The sequence below is a fragment of the Antechinus flavipes genome, chromosome 3 (genome assembly GCF_016432865.1).
Source record: "Antechinus flavipes isolate AdamAnt ecotype Samford, QLD, Australia chromosome 3, AdamAnt_v2, whole genome shotgun sequence".
Taxonomy (NCBI): Eukaryota; Metazoa; Chordata; class Mammalia; order Dasyuromorphia; family Dasyuridae; genus Antechinus; species Antechinus flavipes.
Genome location: NC_067400.1, coordinates 475,287,797 through 475,306,701, shown reverse-complemented (window position 1 = coordinate 475,306,701; position 18,905 = coordinate 475,287,797). Strand labels below are relative to the sequence as shown.

Here is an 18,905-nt window from a genome sequence, read left to right as displayed (position 1 = left end):
TATACTATTTCACTTGGTGATCTTAATACTATCTTAGATTCAACGACTATCTCCATGCTGATGTTCTCAAATCTATTTATCTAACCCAAACTTCTTGGCAGACTTACAGTCTCACATCTCCAACTACCTACTGGACATTACAAACTGGACACCCTGTAGACATATTAAACTTACCGTATCCAGAACTGAATTCATCATTCACCTTTAAAAAATCCCTCCTTCCAAATTTTTTATTATTTGATGGTAGTCAAGGGCATAAATCATCCTGTCAGTTCACTCAGACTTGCTATTTAGCTGTCATCTTCAGCTCTTTACTGCCCCCCCCACATTTCCATTTTGTTGATTGAGTTCAGTTCCTGTAATATCTATCCCAAACCTCTCTCTCTCTTCACACTACCTTCCCCCACCCCACCCTGGTACAGGCCATCATCTCCTCACACCTGAAATACTGCAATAGCCTACTAGTGAGTCTATAAGTTGTGACTGTCCATTCCAGGACATCTGCCGTTCCCAGGTGCCAGTGATTTTAGTAGAATACAGCCCTGATTAGTAGGTTTCTATCATGTCCAGAACAAAATCCTTTGTTGGCATTCAAAGACTTTCAAAACCTGATTCTCTTCCCACCTTTCCAGTCATTTTCTATCTTACACATGCTTTGCCCACTAGATAATGGGAGATAAAGTGAATACTATTGCCATGATTTGCAAAGTAAGTACTAGAACTTTGGCACAGACAATACTACTCTTGGTTTGTAACATGCCTGTCCGCTTTATCTCCTTCACTGGAACTCCAGGCAATCAAACAGGAACATTTATTAAGCATCTATTTGCCTGGAACTATGCTAGAAATTGGGACATAACAATAAAAATGAAACAATTCCTGCCCTCGAGGAGGGAAACTGAAGATAACAACTTGTACATAAATAAGTACATACATAAAATATTTTCAAGGTAATGAAGGGGAGGAAGACACTAATAACTGACGGGACAAGGATGGGCTTTGCAAATGAACTAAGCTTTGAAAAGAAAATGAAGGGCAGCTGAATGGCCCAGTTGACAGTGCTCTAAAGCCTGGGATCAGAAAGACTCATATTCTTGAGTTTAAATCTGTTCTCATATTACTTAATAGCAATGAGACCTTGGGCAGTAACTTAACCTATTTGCCTCAGTTTCCTAGCTAAACTGAAGAAGGAAATAGCAAACCATGGCATTCTCCTTGCCAAGAAAACCCTGGATAGGATTATAAAGAATTGGACATGATTGAAAAAAAAAAATCACAACAAAACAGCAAAACACTTCCCCTATATGAAATATTTCTTGACTCCTTCCAATCTTCATCTAATGCCTTCAACCCCAAATACTTTGCATCTATTCAATATATATTTACATATGTACCTGCCTCACCCTCATAAGATTATAAGCTCCTATTTGTTACATACAGTGAAGGGCATATAATAGGTATTTAACAAAAAACTTGTTGATTTACTGATAAAGAAAGAAGAGAGAAAAAAATGATGAAAGGGCTATAGGAGAGAAAGGTACATTGTGAAGGATAGAGAATGAAAGAGGAAAATGTTGAGAAAGAGAGAAAGGATACAACAGAATGGTGAATGAAGGGGGAACAAAACAGAAGGCAAAAGGAAAGAAGAGGATTAAGGGGAAGAAGGATACAGAATTAAGTAAAAGAAAGAAAGAAAGAAAGAAAAGAGAGAAGGATTGTAATACTAAATTATACATCTGTTTTCCATTTAAATATTTAATCCAGTCAAATCTATGTGCAATAAAGTAATGCGAGCAGTTCTATGTTTGCAAGTTCCTGCACAGCAAGCTGCTTTATACTTAGAGTACACAATATTCTTATGCTTTAAATGCAATCCCTTCACCACCACCCTCATAAGAACAATTAGCAGTAAGGCATTGTCAATAAATATACGTTATGGGGACACATCTAAAAATTCAATCAACTCCAAATACACTACTTTGCTTATTTCAGAGACAAGAAATTACTTTTATGAGGTACAGATGTTTATTTGTAGCAAAAGAAAAGAATTAATTATTTGAGTATTTGAAAAACAAAAAAGAAACAGGTGAATCTAATGCTTACTAAAAGCTTCTTGTATAGTCTGGTCTGAAAAACTACAAAAGAAACTCTTCTAGGTTCCTCATCACTGATGGCTGAGGCAGTTGTGAAACAGTAGATAAAGAGATGCCCTTGCAATCAGGAAAATTTGAATTCCAGACTCCTCACCTCCACCCCCATACACAGACACTCTTGTGATGCTGAGCTAGTTATTTAAATACTCAATGCTCTAGGCTACTATAAGATAAGAAGGTACAAATTTCCACTGGAAAAGGGAGTTTCCTAAACCTGGAAGTCCAATATAACAATGAAATCATACATATAATACCTAAAATTATCCCCACTGCAGTATTAGGCTTTACTGAGAATGAAGTGCTATTTCTTGTAGCAACTAAGGAGCACTCCCTTCCATCCCCTTGGACCTTTTCACAAAGGAAATACTGGGGCTAGTTGCTTGATAAATATTTCTGTCCCTTAAAAAAGTTAGAATAATTAAATTACAAAGAAACAACTCCTGGGTCAATAATTCCTGATGTTTCATTGTCATACACCTGAAAATACATTTAAGTGACTTTTATTTAAGTCCTTTCAATGTGCAAAACAAGATAAACTAACCTCCTTAAAATACAAGGAAATACAGATATTTAACATAAAAATTCTGTTCAGAGCCATTCACATTTGATATGTGGTAAAAAAAAAAAAAAAGAATATAAATAAATGGTTACCAATTAGTCAATTAACAATTATTAAACAGATAGTATATGTCAGGCAATATGAAAGGCAAAAAACAGTCCCTGCTCTTGAAGATATAAATCTAAAGAGGGAGACAACATACAAGCTATTATGTGCAAACAAGATATGAAAGAATAAATTACTGGTAGTTTCAGAGAAAAGACACAGAGATTGAAGGAGACTGGGAAATGCTTACAGAAAATAGGACTTTGGATATCTGAAGGAATCCAGAGATTCCAAAAGTCAGAAGTGAGGAGGGAGAGCACAGAGCATTCCAAGCATTGCAGACAATCAATGAAAAGAACTTCAGACTAAAAATGACCACATAAATATATGATCCAATAGCAAGAAAAGTGTGAACTAAACTGAAGTTTCTTCTCAGACCATGCATGACCTACTATAATATAAATAGAAAAAAAAAATCACTAAAAGGAAGCTGAATTCAGAGCAATGAAAAAGAAGAGATTACAGAGAAGAAATAACTAAATACATCTTGCTCCTCAACAGAGGCAGCTAGGTAACTAAGGACCTGGAGTTCAAAGGCCTGGTCTCAGAAACTTAACAGCTGTCTTACCCTGGTTTTGCCTCAATTCCTGGGTTTGCAGAAGGAAATGGCAAACCACTCCAGTATATTTGCCAAGAAAACCCTAGGGACAGTACTGACATGATCTGGTCCAAGAGGCAAAAAAAAAATTGGACACAACTACATAACTGAATAAGTTGCTCATTATGGAGAGGTAGGGGAGTACAAGACAATACTTTATGTACATATATTGTCCAATACAATTTCCAATATTGGATGCTTTTAATTTTTATTTCTTGATCATAAGAGAAGATTCAATTTGCAGAGAAGAGGGGGAGTGGATATTGGAAATAATTGTGCTGTTAAAAAAAAAAAAGGCATCAATAAAATCTACTAAAGAACTACAATGTTGTCCTCTGGTACTACATTGTGATACTAAGGTGACCCTGAGTTCCAGAAAGCTGTGTTAAGAGGATTAAAAACTTTGATAGGCTGTACTGAATTGGAGAAAGAATTTTTGTCATTTGAGCATAAACTTAGCAAAATTCACACCACCAAAAATTAATCATTTCGCTGATAAAGTTTAAATGGATCTAGTAACCAATGAAGTCCATTGTATAACTTTGAGGATTATGATATGTTTCTAATTATTTAAATAATTAATTCTATTTTGAATTTATATTTTCATTTATACATATGTGCATATATATCTTTTCATTTTCATGGACTCTAGTCCATCTCTTATTTTAGGGATCTCACTGTAGAAAAATGAAAGCAATTTTCCTAATTTTTAAAGGTGAATAATCTACATGATCCATCAGTTTTTCACTCCATAGTTCACATAGTTCACAATCTTTACAAAAAAAGAGAGCTCTAGAGAAGCTTAGCAGTTTGCCAAGGAGACACAAATAGTCAACAGCAAGCTAGGACACAAATCTGTGTATTATTTTCTGGGCATGACATGTATTGACATAATTCTCTATCCTTTTATAATGCATATTGCTTTCTTGCCCATCTATCCCATTCTGTCTCATTATTAACTATCTTCTTTGAATGAAAAAAGTGGAATAAAGACTCTGGTTTGCCTTCAAAGTATAGTACTATAGTTGATGAGTTCTATTTGAAAAAATCATCTTTTGTAATTTCATAATTATTCCTAACCAAGTCCCAAATCTCACTTAAATCTTTTGTAATTTCTTTCTGGCTTTGTTATTAATGTGACTGAAGTAAATTATTCACTGAACAATAAATGATTACTACCACAGAATGTATTTTTCTAAACTATGAAATATATTTGTTAGTTCATTTGGGACTTGACGCAGTGTTGACCTCCATAAATGTTTTGCTTAATTAAAATGAATTGTTAAAAATAATCAAATGTTAAATAAATTATTTTAAGTCACTTATATTTTTCTGGCAATTAAAAGTATATTTCCAAATAACTTTAACCAATACTGTTCATTTCCTAGTACCTGCTAAGCGCAACCTAAAGGATTCACATATACTTTATGACTTGCTCTAATGTTAAATGTGAACTCCATATGTGTGGTCAAATTGTTTCCATCTTGACCCTCTCAAAAGTGAATTGTTAAGAGTTCATTTTCAAAACCAGAATAAACTTACACTTTGGTTTTTAAAATGAATAGATATGGACCTGATTAGTCATTCAATCACCCAACAAGCATTTATTAAATGTCTACAATATGACAAGCACAATGCTAAGTTCTAGATCAAAGTTCAGTCCCAATTACTATTGCCATTAAAAACTAATTATTTCTATATAAGATGAACTTCATTAAAAAAAAAAAGATCAAAATTTGCAGATGCAACTCATTTTTAGGAGAATTAATAATAGATACATACTAATGTGCTTGAGTTTATTTTAGACGAGAGATGCAAAACAGGATCAGAGTGATGTGGCAACTATTTATTTTCTAGTTTTATAACTTAGTATTTTAACATATATGTATTTTGTGCTAACAATACAGTACAACTACTTTTTTATGCTGCTATTAACAAAAAGAAACTTCTAACCATAGATGGTTAATCTACATTGTTTTAAGAATTTACTGTTTCAATTTATGGCCACTGTCACCACTAATGAACATTTATTATATTAAGAATTAGCATATATATAGTATTTTCAGATTTCCAAAGTGCTTTACAAATATGACCTCATTTTATCCTCACAACAATCCCAGGAGTTGGTGCTATTATTATCCCATTTGATAGGTAAGTAAACCAGGACACACAGAGTTAAAGAACTTGACTGGGATAATGCAGCTAGTAAGTATTTGAGGCTAAATGTGAATTCAGGTCTTCCTGAATTCAGATTCAGAGTTCAAAATTAAGCATACACTAAGCCATATTTTAAAAATCTTTTTGGGAGATTATTTGGGAAATTAAGCCATTGAATTACCAACATCTAAAACTGTAGAGCCATGAGGGATTGTAGAGATTATTAGTTCACATTTCTTATCTAATAGAAGGAAAACTGGGCTTAAAGTTTCACTTGAACTATGCCTAATCAGAAAGCTTAGGTAGTGATACAGTCAATACCACTACACTATATATACTGGCCACAGAATATATTTGTTAGATAATATCCCTATAGTTGCTACTTCAGTCATGTCTGACTCAACCAGCTCATTTTATAAAAAACTGAAGCAAATAGAGTTAAATGACTTGCCCAAGATCACGTAACAAAAGTCCAATGCTCTAATTCAGTGCTACTGAACATCCCTAATGTTTCATTTCAACCAATGTTGAAGTAGGGGATTTACTATTTCTTGTATTTACAAGTAAAAGTGGGGAAAATGCCATAAAATTGAGAGTATCCCCTCTACTCTTAATGTAGATGGTTAAGGAATTGTATGAAATGAACAAATTTCTGCAAGCTGAAGGAAGAAGAAAATGTAAATAAAAGCTGGATAAATTTTCAGGCATGATTAAAACACAAAAGCTTGCCTGCTAATCCAGTGTTTTTAAATGGAGTATAAGATGTACACTTCCTTTTTTTTTTAAATAACTTTTTATTGTTAGAACCCATGCCAGGGTAATTTTTTACAATATTATCCCTTGCACTCGCTTCTGTTCCGATTTTTCCCCTCCCTCCCTCTACCCCTCCCCCAGATGGCAAGCAGTCCTATACATGTTAAATAGGTTACAGTATATTCTAGATACAATATATGGGTGCAGAACCGAACAGTTCTCTTGTTGCACAGGGAGAATTGGATTCAGAAAGTATAAATAACCCGGGAAGACAGACAAAAATGCAAGCAGTTTATATTCACTTCCCAGTGTTCTTTCTTTGGATGTAGCTGCTTCTGTCCATCCTTGATCAATTGAAACCGAGTTAGATCTCTTTGTTGAAGAAATCCACTTCCATTAGAATACATCCTCATACAGTAAGAAGTACATTTCCTATATCATTTCAAGCTAAGCCAGCCTGGAGCACTATGGACTGAGCTGGGGAAATAGGCAAGGATACATACCTGGACTAGTTCTATACCTACAACTGGTCCTTGGTCTGGAAGATAGTTTTATGACAAGTTATTTCGTCCAAATCATACTCCAAATTTGCTTTTTAAAGTCACAAATTGATTTATGCTGGCAAACAAACAGATATAAAGTACTGGATAATTTGTCTCTCTGCTTATTCACCAAACCTGAAAATTCAGGGGGAAATTAAATTATATACCTCTTTTCTCTGAAAAAATCCTCTAAAGGAGGGCTCCTTTTCCAGAGCCAGACATGAATGTTTACTTTTCTATGATATAAAAATTAAATATTATCATCAAAAGGTTCTGAACTTCATAGATTTTGAAATTTTGTGGAAGTACTATCCCAATGAAGAATAAAAAGGTTCTTCTGATTAACTTGAATCATATGCTTGTTATTACTATACGGCTTCACATATCATATGCAATTTCAAAACAGATCCCTGAAAATCCATAATATTCCTTTATGCAGTATTTTGGATTCCTAGGGCATTGATGAAATAAACATTTCCTTCATACAGTAATCTTCAAACCGTTTAACATTCTTTTTTAACTATGTTTTCAGACCAAAAACATCTATATTATCTCTCATTTTATTAGCAACCTATATTAGGATATAGAAAGGTGGAATATTAGGTGGAAAAATTTTAAAAGCTAAAAACAGATTTAGTAAAATCCTTTTAAGACATCCAAACATATACATGATATTAAATGATCAGAGACAAATAATAAAAACAACTAAAATTATATATATATATATATATATATATATATATATATATGTATATGTACAATGTGCACAAATACCAACAGAGAAACAGAGGCAAAGTAGCAAAACAAACTACAAACCTAAGTAGAAGAAAATGACTTAAAATCATTTTTAAAACATAATTTCCATAAGTAAAAGGGACTTACCTGGTTTGGGCACCGAGTTTGTCACTGACTGAGGAACTTTTTGGTTAATTAACTCCACACAGTGACCAGGAAAGAGTCCTACCTACAAAATAAAAGAAATCTGTAAATACTCTCAATTCAGCTTTGACTAATGTATTCCATGGACCCTCCCATTTGTGTCTACTATTCCCTGAAACAAATAACAGATGAATCCAATTGTACAAAACAATAATAAAATACAGTCTGTTGCTACAGAAAAATTATAGTTGTGTCTAATGTGGCCAAATATGCAAATTTGCTTTTTATTTTTCTAATACAGAATTTTTCATGTTATAAATATTAAAATTCAGCAATGAATTGTACATAAAAGACATCAATCAAATAAAAATTCAAAGTTAAAAACAATCAATAAATAAATTAACTCAAAGCCAATAATGTTATTAGCTACCCAATCATATCTTAATTACAAGCTTTAGGTAGCTTTTATTTGCTTTTTAAAAAATGAAGCTAAATAACATGTTTTTAAAAAAACTTTTCTAAACTGATCCTTACTAAAGTTCAATGATTACTTCCTACTTCCTGCCCTCCACTACAACATTCAAGTAGTTTCTTTACACCCACACAAACATACACACACTTAAGTATTAAAAGCTTTTCACAATCTGGCTCTTTCCTACCTCTCTACTCTTCTTACACATTCCTCTGATATCCTCTTTACAGTCCAGTCATATCAGTCTACTTTCTCTCACTGTACATAACAATTCATCACATCTCCATCTCTTAGTCCCTCTGGCTTCTTTCAAAGATTCCACTCAACCACCATATTCTTTCTACAAGACATTTTAGGACTCCATCTACTGCCTTGACATCCAACTTTATCTTGTGTTTGCTTGATATACTGATCCTCACTCAAGTGTATATATGGGGAAAGAGTGCTATTGGTTTGTGTTATTAAGAGGATAAAGAGATGTATTTGAAATTAAGATTATGGGAAAGTAATAGATAAGTTCGTGTTCTTTGATTCCTTCAGTAATCCTTACCACAAGGGAATTAAGGCCTCTTCTTGAAGAGAGAGCCAGTGATTCATGGACTGATAAGATAACCTCTTTTGGAAAGAAAACTATTCAATTTGGATCTTAGAACCTTGGTTTGACTCCTAATAATACTATTTATTGCATGGGATTATTACAATCAACTGAAGTAAAAAATTGTGTAAGTAGGGACAGGACCTTGACAGTTCTTAGAGAATATATACCTTTTTTGAGGTTATATAAAATATGTGTAATATTACATGTTTGCTTCTAATCCAACAGTAGAACAATGTGGAATCAATTTCTGGCCACAAGTGACTATGATGATGAAAAATTATAAAATACTGCATAAGTGTTGATTAATAATACCATGATCATCCTTATTTCCTTTGAGTCTTAGAAATTCTTGGTGCCAATATTAAGGGAGCATTATCATCACTCACAAAATATTGTAGTATATCAACACAGCTAATAGAATAAATATGCTAATACATGCCTTAAAACAAAAGAAAAAAATAGGAGAAAAAATGGTTCCCAAGTAATATTTACAGATGTTTCCTTAGATGTTCTCATAACTAGGCTGCTATGCAACAGATGTAACAGCTGAAACTCTGGAAACCACATCCATCCGTGTGTCCCATTATTCAAAGACTCTAGGGAAGCATAAAGAAGGCTTCCAAGAATCTGATTCATTGTGAATTCTGAGTTGCACATTTTCCTTCAGTGTGGAATTATTTTCATATGTTAATTTGTTGCACTCTTGCTTCAACTTGGGGATCCATATTTTGTAACTATTGCTAACCTATGAGGACTCAAAAGTTTACTTAAAATAATTAAATATTTGCCTGCTTCTTTTAAAAAGTCTCCATAAATAATCTCAAATAAAATATCTTGAAAAGATGTAGGTTCTCATTTTGGGGAAAATCCCCAATTTTATTTCATTCATTTCCCCACTTACAAATAATCAGCAATCAATAAGTATTCATTAAATGTGTATTCCTCTGAAACAGCATAAAGAAGAGGATTGTTCCATTGGAAATCTCCAATAGCTAGTATCTGGGTCACCAGCAAAATACAAATTTTAAATGAAAGAAAATGAAGTTAGTGTGCTTTGATCCATTTTTGAGGATTCCATGTTGACTCTTTGTGATCACTATTTTCTCTCCTAAATTGTTATATATATATTTAAGAGATATTAGAATTTTTTCTCAAGATGCAAAACATATGACCTATAGCTTAAGATTTTACTTTATTCCCTTTTATGCATATTGTCATTTTCTGGTTCTATGACATGTATCTTATTCTCTTCTATTTTTCAAAGATAAATGATAGTAGCTAAATAATCACATCCATCAGTCCTTTCAATACCATACAGAGATGGAATTCATCTGGACCAGGTGAATTGAACTTTGTCCCTTCTGTCAATTCTATATTAATCATTTTTTGTCCTAATTCCAAAACTTCTACTTAATAGAACAGCAGCAAAGAATGAATTGAGTAACCCTGTCTTCTCATTGTTTATCTTTATCCATCTACCCTGCACTGATCCTATCCCTTCTTTCATCCTCTTCTTTTTCCTAATTAAAACAAAAACAAAATGAAATCTCTTTTGATGTCCTTAGCATTCTTCTACAGGAATAGCTCATTTTAAATCTTAGTACTACTAATATTATTTAAATAGAATGATACCCATTTTGGGTAAGGCATTTATCTTTTGTTCTATCTTGCTTCTAGCTTCTGTTAACTCAGCCCAAAGTCTATGCATATGTCTTATGCATTTATGTACAAGAAACTATGCCAGCACTGTGGACAATAGTTCACATGAAAGAGATATAAGGCTTTTACTAGAAAATAATCATCTACTCCAACCCAATAAGCATTTATAAAAAAACTATTATGTGCAAGGCATTATGTCAAAAATATAGAGACAAAATAATATGCATAGGTGAAGTATATAATATAAGGTAGAAATAAAGGCAAAGGAGAAATTACACAAAGTACTTTAAGGATATTCAAGAGAGGAACAATTATACTACATGAATACTTTTCTTCAAGAAGTGAGTAAGCAAACACTATCCAGATAGGAGAGCCAATATGGCTGAGTTAAGACAGGATCTTGCTTGAGTTTTCCCAAATTCCCCTCCAAACAACCTTAAAATAACTCCTCAAAACTAATTCTGAAGTGGCAGAACCAACAAAAGGACAGAGTGAAATAATTTGACAGTCAAAGACATTTTAAAAACAGTAGGAAAAGTGTGTCTCACTGGGATAAGATTGAACTGCATTCCAATCTACACCATTTCAGCATAAGTCTCTCCTGCTAAGTCAGAATTGGGCTATGAGAGTGATTAAATCAGTGGCAGCAGCTCTCAAGGATCTCAGTCCACAAATCAGATAGGGAGGTCACAGGGAAATTACAAGAGCCTGTTTCCTAGCACTGGGAGCATACATTGCTCATACACAGTTCCAGTTTGCAATGCTAGCAGGAGGAGGAGCACAAGCAGAGCCAGAGACACTGCAATCCCAGGGTGGAAAAGAACGCTTGTGGTTTTTCATAAACCATTGTAAAGGCCAGAAGAGCAGTGACCAAACCTCTTTTGTCATTACCATCTTGGAAGAACTGAATGCTTACCAATCCCCAGAACAAGCTCTGAAAACCAGCAGCAATGTCCCCTCTACTCAAGGAGCACAGCCCCATTTTAACATAAAGTTAAATGTCAATAAATAAGCTAGGAATATGAACTGCAACAACAATAAACAAAACCAAACAAAACAACATCCTGATCATACAAAGTTATTATAGATACAGGGAAGATCAAAATACAAACTCAGAAGAAGAAAAATAAATCTATACAGATATATTCAAAGCTCCAAAGCAAAATGTGAATTAGTCTTAGTCCATGAAAAGAATTCAAAAAGTATTTTTAAAACTGATTTAAGAGAAATTGAGGAAATACTAGGAAAATTAATGTTATGCAAGAAAATCATGAAAAAAAAAAGCCAATAGCATGGTAAAGAAGACACAAAAAAAACTGAAGAAAATAACAAAAAATAGAACGAATCCAATGTTTAAGAAAGAAACAAGAATTCATAAAGGAAAAAAAATCTTTGAAAAGCAGAATAGGCCAAATGGAAAAGATGTTTCAGAAGGTTATTAAGAAGAATAAATTCTTAAAAATCTGAATAGGGTAAGTAGAAGCTAAAGACTTTATGAGCCATTAAGAAACAATAAAAACAAATTCAAAAGAAAAAAATATAAGAAAATGTGAAAGATCTTACTGGAAAAAAAACAACCCAGAAAAGAGAGGAGGAGTGATAATTTAAAAATAACCAGATTATCTGAAAAACATGATTTTTAAAAAAGACTATATATCATCTTTCAAGAAATTTTCAAGGAAAACTGCCCTGCTAGTCTAGACTGAGAGAGTAAAAAATAAATTGAAAAAAACCATCAATCATTTCTGAAAAAAGTCCCAAAATGAAAATTCCCAGGATAGCTAAAATCCAGAGCTCCCAGGTCAAGGAGAAAACATCGCAAGCAGCTAGAAAGAAACCATTCAAATATCATGGAATCACAGACAGGATAACACAAGAGTTAGCAGCTTTTACGTAAAAGAATCTGGGGATTTTTGATTAGGATCTGAGGATTTAAGAGGCTTGCATTTTCATTGAATCAATAGTGTGCTGTGGCAGATAAAAAGCTACGTAATCTTAAGCCCTATTAAGTGAGCAGAAATGGAAAAACAGACAGCTAAGTGGCACAGTAGATAGTGTGTCATAGTTGAAGTCAGGAAGACCCATCCTCCTGATTTCAAATCTGGTCTCAGATACTAGTAATGCAACTCTGAGCAAGTCATGTAATCCTATATGCCTGATTCCTCACCTGTAAAATGAGCTGGAGAAAGAAATGGAAAGCCATCAAGTATCTCTGATCCCAAAGAGTAGGTTACTAAGAGTCAGTCATTTCTGAAATGACTGAATAACAACAAAGCTTCCAGAAATAAGAATGTGACAACTGCACCATGCACTCCACTTTGTCATTACACCTCTGGAATACTGTGTTCTAATGTTCTGGGTACCATGTTTTGAGAAGGACAATGATAAACTGGAAAGTGACCAAAGGAGTGAAACCAAGATGGCTAAAGGCTTTGAGTTCATGATCTATAAGAATCAGTTGAAGAAATTGGTCATCTATAGCCTGGAAAAAAGTAGATTCATAGAGAACATGACAGATGGGGAAATAATGGGTTAAAATTCCAAACAAGCAAATTTAGGCAAAAAATCCTAGCAATTAGACCTGCCTAGAAGAGGAAGAGTTGTTCGTTTATTATGTGTCAAGTAAGTTAGATTTGTAAGATTGCTTTGTATATAAGTTAGACTAGATAGCTGCTGAGAAAACATCCAACTTTCAAATATTGTGAGATTTTTATGGTAATATATTTACTTAAGCTCACTGCAAATATTGCAGTTACATAAATAAGTATCCAATGAAATTTTCTTTTGCTCTTTAGATATGTATTGAATCAACTCTCTTAAGTACTAATCAATCTTTAGAAATTCTTCAAGTCATTTCATTTAGCATTAATGATTAGTGTCTTCTAAATTATAGAAAAGATGTCAGTATAGAGATGGATCAACTCCTTATATAACGTTCTATTTGTCAAATTCATTTTTGTTGATAGTCTAATAGTCCTATATGATTCACAATATCTACTGTTCTCTCTCATCATTACTGCCAAAGTAAAAAAAAAAAAAAGAAAGCCAAAGCCAAAAGAGAAATGAAATATATTCTGATTTTTTTAGTCAATTTCATGGATAAATATGGCAAAAAATTCATGTCCAAGTATCTAAATCTCTGATGATGAGCCTCTCTAAGGTATAGCCTTTTGCCAAGCTTTCCAAATTAGTAGAAACCATGAGAGCTTGTGTTTTACTGATCATAAGTTTTGAGAAGGTAAAGTACTTGGAAGACACTATAAAGATGTCTATATTTTCTTTTCCATGTTTTGCCTTCAGCTTTGCCTAATAATCTTTTAAAAATTTATTTTATTTAAAGAAACAGAATAAAAAAAAAAAAAAAACAGAAAAGGCTACAAACCAAAATGGAACAAAACAAAAGATAACATCAGAGAGAATTCAAAATATATAAGAACAAATACCAATTCACGAAAGTATGTGTGTATTGTATACTTTGTAATGTGAAAGCATATTCATGAGTATCCATATTTTCTTTACTTCCTTGTAAATTGTTCTTCCGTTCTCTACTGCACATCTTTTTTATTTTATTCTTTTTCCCCTTTTCATTCCTCTTCACCATTCCCAAGCATCAGCCAAATAATCTTAAAGAGCAGATACTCTCTCTCTCTCTCTCTCTCTCTCTCTCTCTCTCTCTCTCTCTCTCTCTCTCTCTCTCTCTCTCTCTCTCTCTCTCTCATTGTGGTGCTAATCATTATATTTCCCAAATTCTTTTGATACGATGACTATAAAATATTTGATTTACATAAAATTATGTCTAGAAAACATTCCTTGTAAGGGATAGTTTTACAATATTATATTTTTTAAAATAAATTTCACACTAACAGCTAGCTGTACTCAACATCCAATGAAACAAAACAAAAACAACACATTTTTATGACAGATCACAGGTACTGAAATAACTATATTTCATAAAGTTACTATCCAAATATTCATGATTTGGGGGACATGTTACATAGGCTACCTTCTCTTGGACATGCTTTAACTTAATATATAAATAAATAAATGTATTATTAGAATCTATATTTCCTATTTCTATGAATTTATTTTTATTTTGAATATATGAAAGTATCAGTTTTACCTCCTAGATTCATGTATTTAAACATATATGAAAGTATCAGTTTTACCTCCTAGATTCATGTATTTAAACATAAAGTTCATTCAAAGACATATTTGCTTTGTTACATATTAAAATTTCAAAAGGGATCAGTTTTTTTAGAATCATGGCCCATGAAAGCAGGATGGGACAATCTAATCCAACTTTCATTTTACAGATGAAGAAAATGAATTGCAGAAAAGTTAAATGATTTGCCCAATGATTTATAGCTAGTTTGTAGCAGAACAAGGACTCACATCTTTTGACTCCAACTAAGTTCAATGTTCATTCTACTATGCTATGATATGTCTTCCACATGAAGTAGCCCACTAAAAGTAGATTCTTTGTGGAGCTATGTTAAACACAAAAAAAGGCAGAATTTTATTGCCCAAAGACCCTAACCCACAAAGGCATTTCTGCCCACTTTATTAATAAACTAACTATTGATTATATGATTAAGGAAGCAAAGGAAGACCTTGTAGTGGACAATCTATAATTCATATTCATTATTAGATTCTCTCCGATTTTAATTTTAACCAAAGACCCTAATAAAATGTCCCACATTGCTAATTTCATTTTCCTTTTTTATTCATGTAGCACACAGAAGGTTAAAGGAAGAATAGTAATGAGCAGATAATCCATAGTTATTAGAATATGGAATATAGAGGCAACTAACTTAATTATACAAGATTTATTTATATTTTAACTTGTCTTCAATGTAAAAATATAAAGAATTCAGAAAAGCAACCTCTGTAATAGTCCCAATGCCTTAGGAATGTGCACATATAGCTGACAATATTTGTTTTATAATTTTAGAACTTCTTGAAATAAAATTTTTGAAAGCAATTAAAACAAAATGACAAAAGCCCTAAAATAAAGGTAAAAGTCTTAATATATTCCCTAGGAACATGAGGAAGATAATGAATTACAGAGTAAAATGTTTATTTCTGTAGCTGAGTTCATGTTGCACTTCCTACTCACAAAACTTTTGGAAAAGAAAAAACATTGACAGAATTATTTTAAGTGTATAGAGCCAACCAGACCTTCTGTCTTCATGGATAAATCTCTTGTTCATGGTAGAGTCAAAAAAAGCGTTGATCTCTGTCAGACATTTGCTAATGCTAGAGTTTGGTAGGAATAGTGGGAAGAGTCAGAAAATTCAGCTGGCCACAAGAAGAAAAATAAGAGAACCACATGGGCTCACAACATCAATAAATTCAGGGGATATATTCAATTTTTAAGATGAACTTATATCACTTTATTAAGTACCTTAGTTTGGAATTCATTTAGTAGGTTTTAAGATTTCTTGTCTTTAGTAATTTAAATCATCTAAGCTTCAAAACATATTTTTTCTTTTTATCCTAATAACAATAATAACAAAAAGGCCCATTTAAGTTTCACCTTTTTCTTCTCTGAGGGAGTAACTATGGATTAATGTAGTAACACAAGGTTAAACTTTCTAATTGGTAGAAGATAAGAAGTAGGAAGAGGCCGAAATCTTCCATAAATTCATAAGTTTCTAATAACTAAAAATTTCTGTATAAATTCTAATATGGAATATTTCATGCATTTTTGAAATGCATTTGAAAATATAATACCTAAAGAAAGAAGAGGTATGTCCTTGTTCAAAGAAAATCTATATTTCAACTCTCACATTTCACAAATGTATATATTAAGAGCTAGAGAAATTAACTGACTGTCCTAAGGTCAAGAAAAACATCACACAACTAGAGCTATATACCAAGCTCCCAGCATTTTTAAAAATAAAATACATCAACTTAGAGGGTAAGTATTCTTTTCATACAAGGATTCATCAAAGAACTTCTTTAAAGTTCTATATTGGCATAATAATAATAATTTTAAATTTCTAAGAATAATAATGTAAGGTTTGGAATTAAAACTTCTAAATTTTTTCAAGCCTTATTTCAGGTCCGTGAGTTGATTATATCCCAAAACATCGTTCCTTTGTAAGATCAGACCCATAACAAGATACCATATTACTAATACAGATATCAAAATGTCCTAATAGAAATCAATCAATAAATTATATTATACTTGTAGCACTATCACATACAGACCCATTATCCTCAATTATTGGACATAACAGTGATCCATAAAAACTCACCAACGTTTTAAATAAATAGTTCTTCATCAAAAATTCATAATTTTCAAAATACATGGACAAGGAACTTTAAAATAGAGACATAACAAAGGAATTCAAAATCAAATGACAATAAGATGAGGCAAATATAATTCATATAATTCTATCTGCTCCTGGACATGCTTATGCTTAAGAATATTTTCTACTGAAAATGCTTATGATAAGCTTATACAGACTATCTGAAGGACATTAAATATCAAAATATTACAGTAGAATAATGAGTTGTTATTCAAAGATCATTTTTACCTAACATCAATGGTAAGTAATAAGGATAAAAATGAAATAACACCAACCAATAATAACTATTATGATAATAGAACATTTTGAATGTGATGTTAGCTTCATTATAAGAAAATGGTAGACTTGGAGTCAAGAAGAACAGAGAATAAATGCTGTCTCTTAAACTTAATATCTACGTGACCCCAGGCACCAAATCTCATTACACCTTAATTTCCTTATCTATAAAATGAGGATAACAAGAGTTTGTACCCCACAAAGTTGTAAAATTCAAATCAGACCATGTATATCAACTACCCAGGAAAACTAAAGAGCTATATAAATATAATCTCAACAATGCAAATATAATAATTTTTGATAATTAAATTTACCTCTAACTTTTTAGAAATACCTGCATTACAGAAAACTGAGTCTATCTATACAATGAACAATGGGTTTATCAATGTAAGCCTTCTTCATTGTAGCTGCTTCAGACTAATAATGAAGATACAAAATACTATTTTAGCTACATACATAAATTTATTTTATATTTAATGCACATATGTATATATATAATACATTTACAAGTAATCTGCATAGTTTTCTCCTCTAAGATGCACTTAAGTTTTCAGATTTTTATTAATTATTGAATATGGTTATAATTTAATACAGCTAATATGACTGAACAGGTATTCTTTTATTGCATGCTGCCTATTTATGATGATGAAAAAACAAAATTTATTAATGATGCTTTTTATATTTAAAGACAATATACCTTAGTACTCGTACTTCATTCATTTTCAAAACATTATTAAGAAGACCAAAATAATGCTATTTTCTTTCTATAAATATAAAAACTGCTATAAAAAGAACTTAAATAGTTTATCTGAGATTGCATATAGATTTCTAGCTTTCTGAGCAGTATGGTCATAATTCTTTCAGAATGAGTTACCATCAATGGCTAATACATATATTTCAAAGTCCTAAATTTGACCTTTAGCATTCCTAGGACTTGTACCTGAATTTATGGACTTCCAAAGTTCTCTACTATTATCATATTAATATCTTATATTATGTGCCTTCAGTGACTAGTGTAAATTTACAACACTGCTGTCTGTAAATTATAGAGGTACAAAAGTGGCTGTCTTACACAACCAAATTATAATTACCTATACGGAATTTACTTCTTATAAGATATAAGCATAAAACAAATTTTATACTAGTCTGGTATTTCCTTTGGCATCACAAAAAATATTCTTAACTGTTTCTTGTCACCATTTAGAACATATATTTAGGTATATCAATGTTTAAAATCTATGATTTCTTTTCACTGGAAATTTCTGGCATTGCAGATCCCAATCCTACCTTTATTAAAGCCTTGGAAATTAATCTGAGGCTAAGAGACATTAAATAATATGCCCCCAGTCAAAGAGCTAGTTCATTCAATCAGTCAATTCATATATATTAATTACCTACTATATGACAGACACTGTGCAAAATTCTAGAGAAAAAAAGATAAGTAAAATACAGTCCTGGCTCTCCAAGAGTTCACAATCTAATTAAGAATACATCATACAAGTAAAAAACTATAAACAGGATAAATTGAGAAGAATTGAACCAAAACTGAGAGGGATGATGAAAAGTATGCTTTGTAAACTGGGAAGTGAGAAGGGAGTAAAAGGAAGCCAATGAATCCAGGAGGCTGAGATGAAGAGAGAGAAGATTCTAGGAATAGAGAGCAGGCAGAAAAAATACTCAAATATGGAGATGACATATCTTGCTCAAGGAATAACAAGTCAGTTTCACCAGATTGCAGAATATATCAAGGAATGGAAAGAATAAGACTAGAAAGATGGACATGTGAACTTGTTAATAAGGGCTGTGAATATAAATAATCTTGGAAGAAATGAGAAATCAT

At 32.2% G+C, this 18,905-nt stretch overlaps 1 protein-coding gene across 1 annotated transcript in view; it reads right to left on the bottom strand.

The window, feature by feature from the left end:
* Nucleotides 1-18,905, bottom strand: part of ARHGAP32 (Rho GTPase activating protein 32) — a 417,059-nt gene that overhangs the window by 108,901 nt on the left and 289,253 nt on the right. Inside the window, exon 11 of the mRNA XM_051986687.1 lies at nucleotides 7,750-7,831. Coding sequence (XP_051842647.1) covers nucleotides 7,750-7,831 — 82 coding nt within the window. The remainder of the gene's footprint in view (nucleotides 1-7,749; nucleotides 7,832-18,905) is intronic.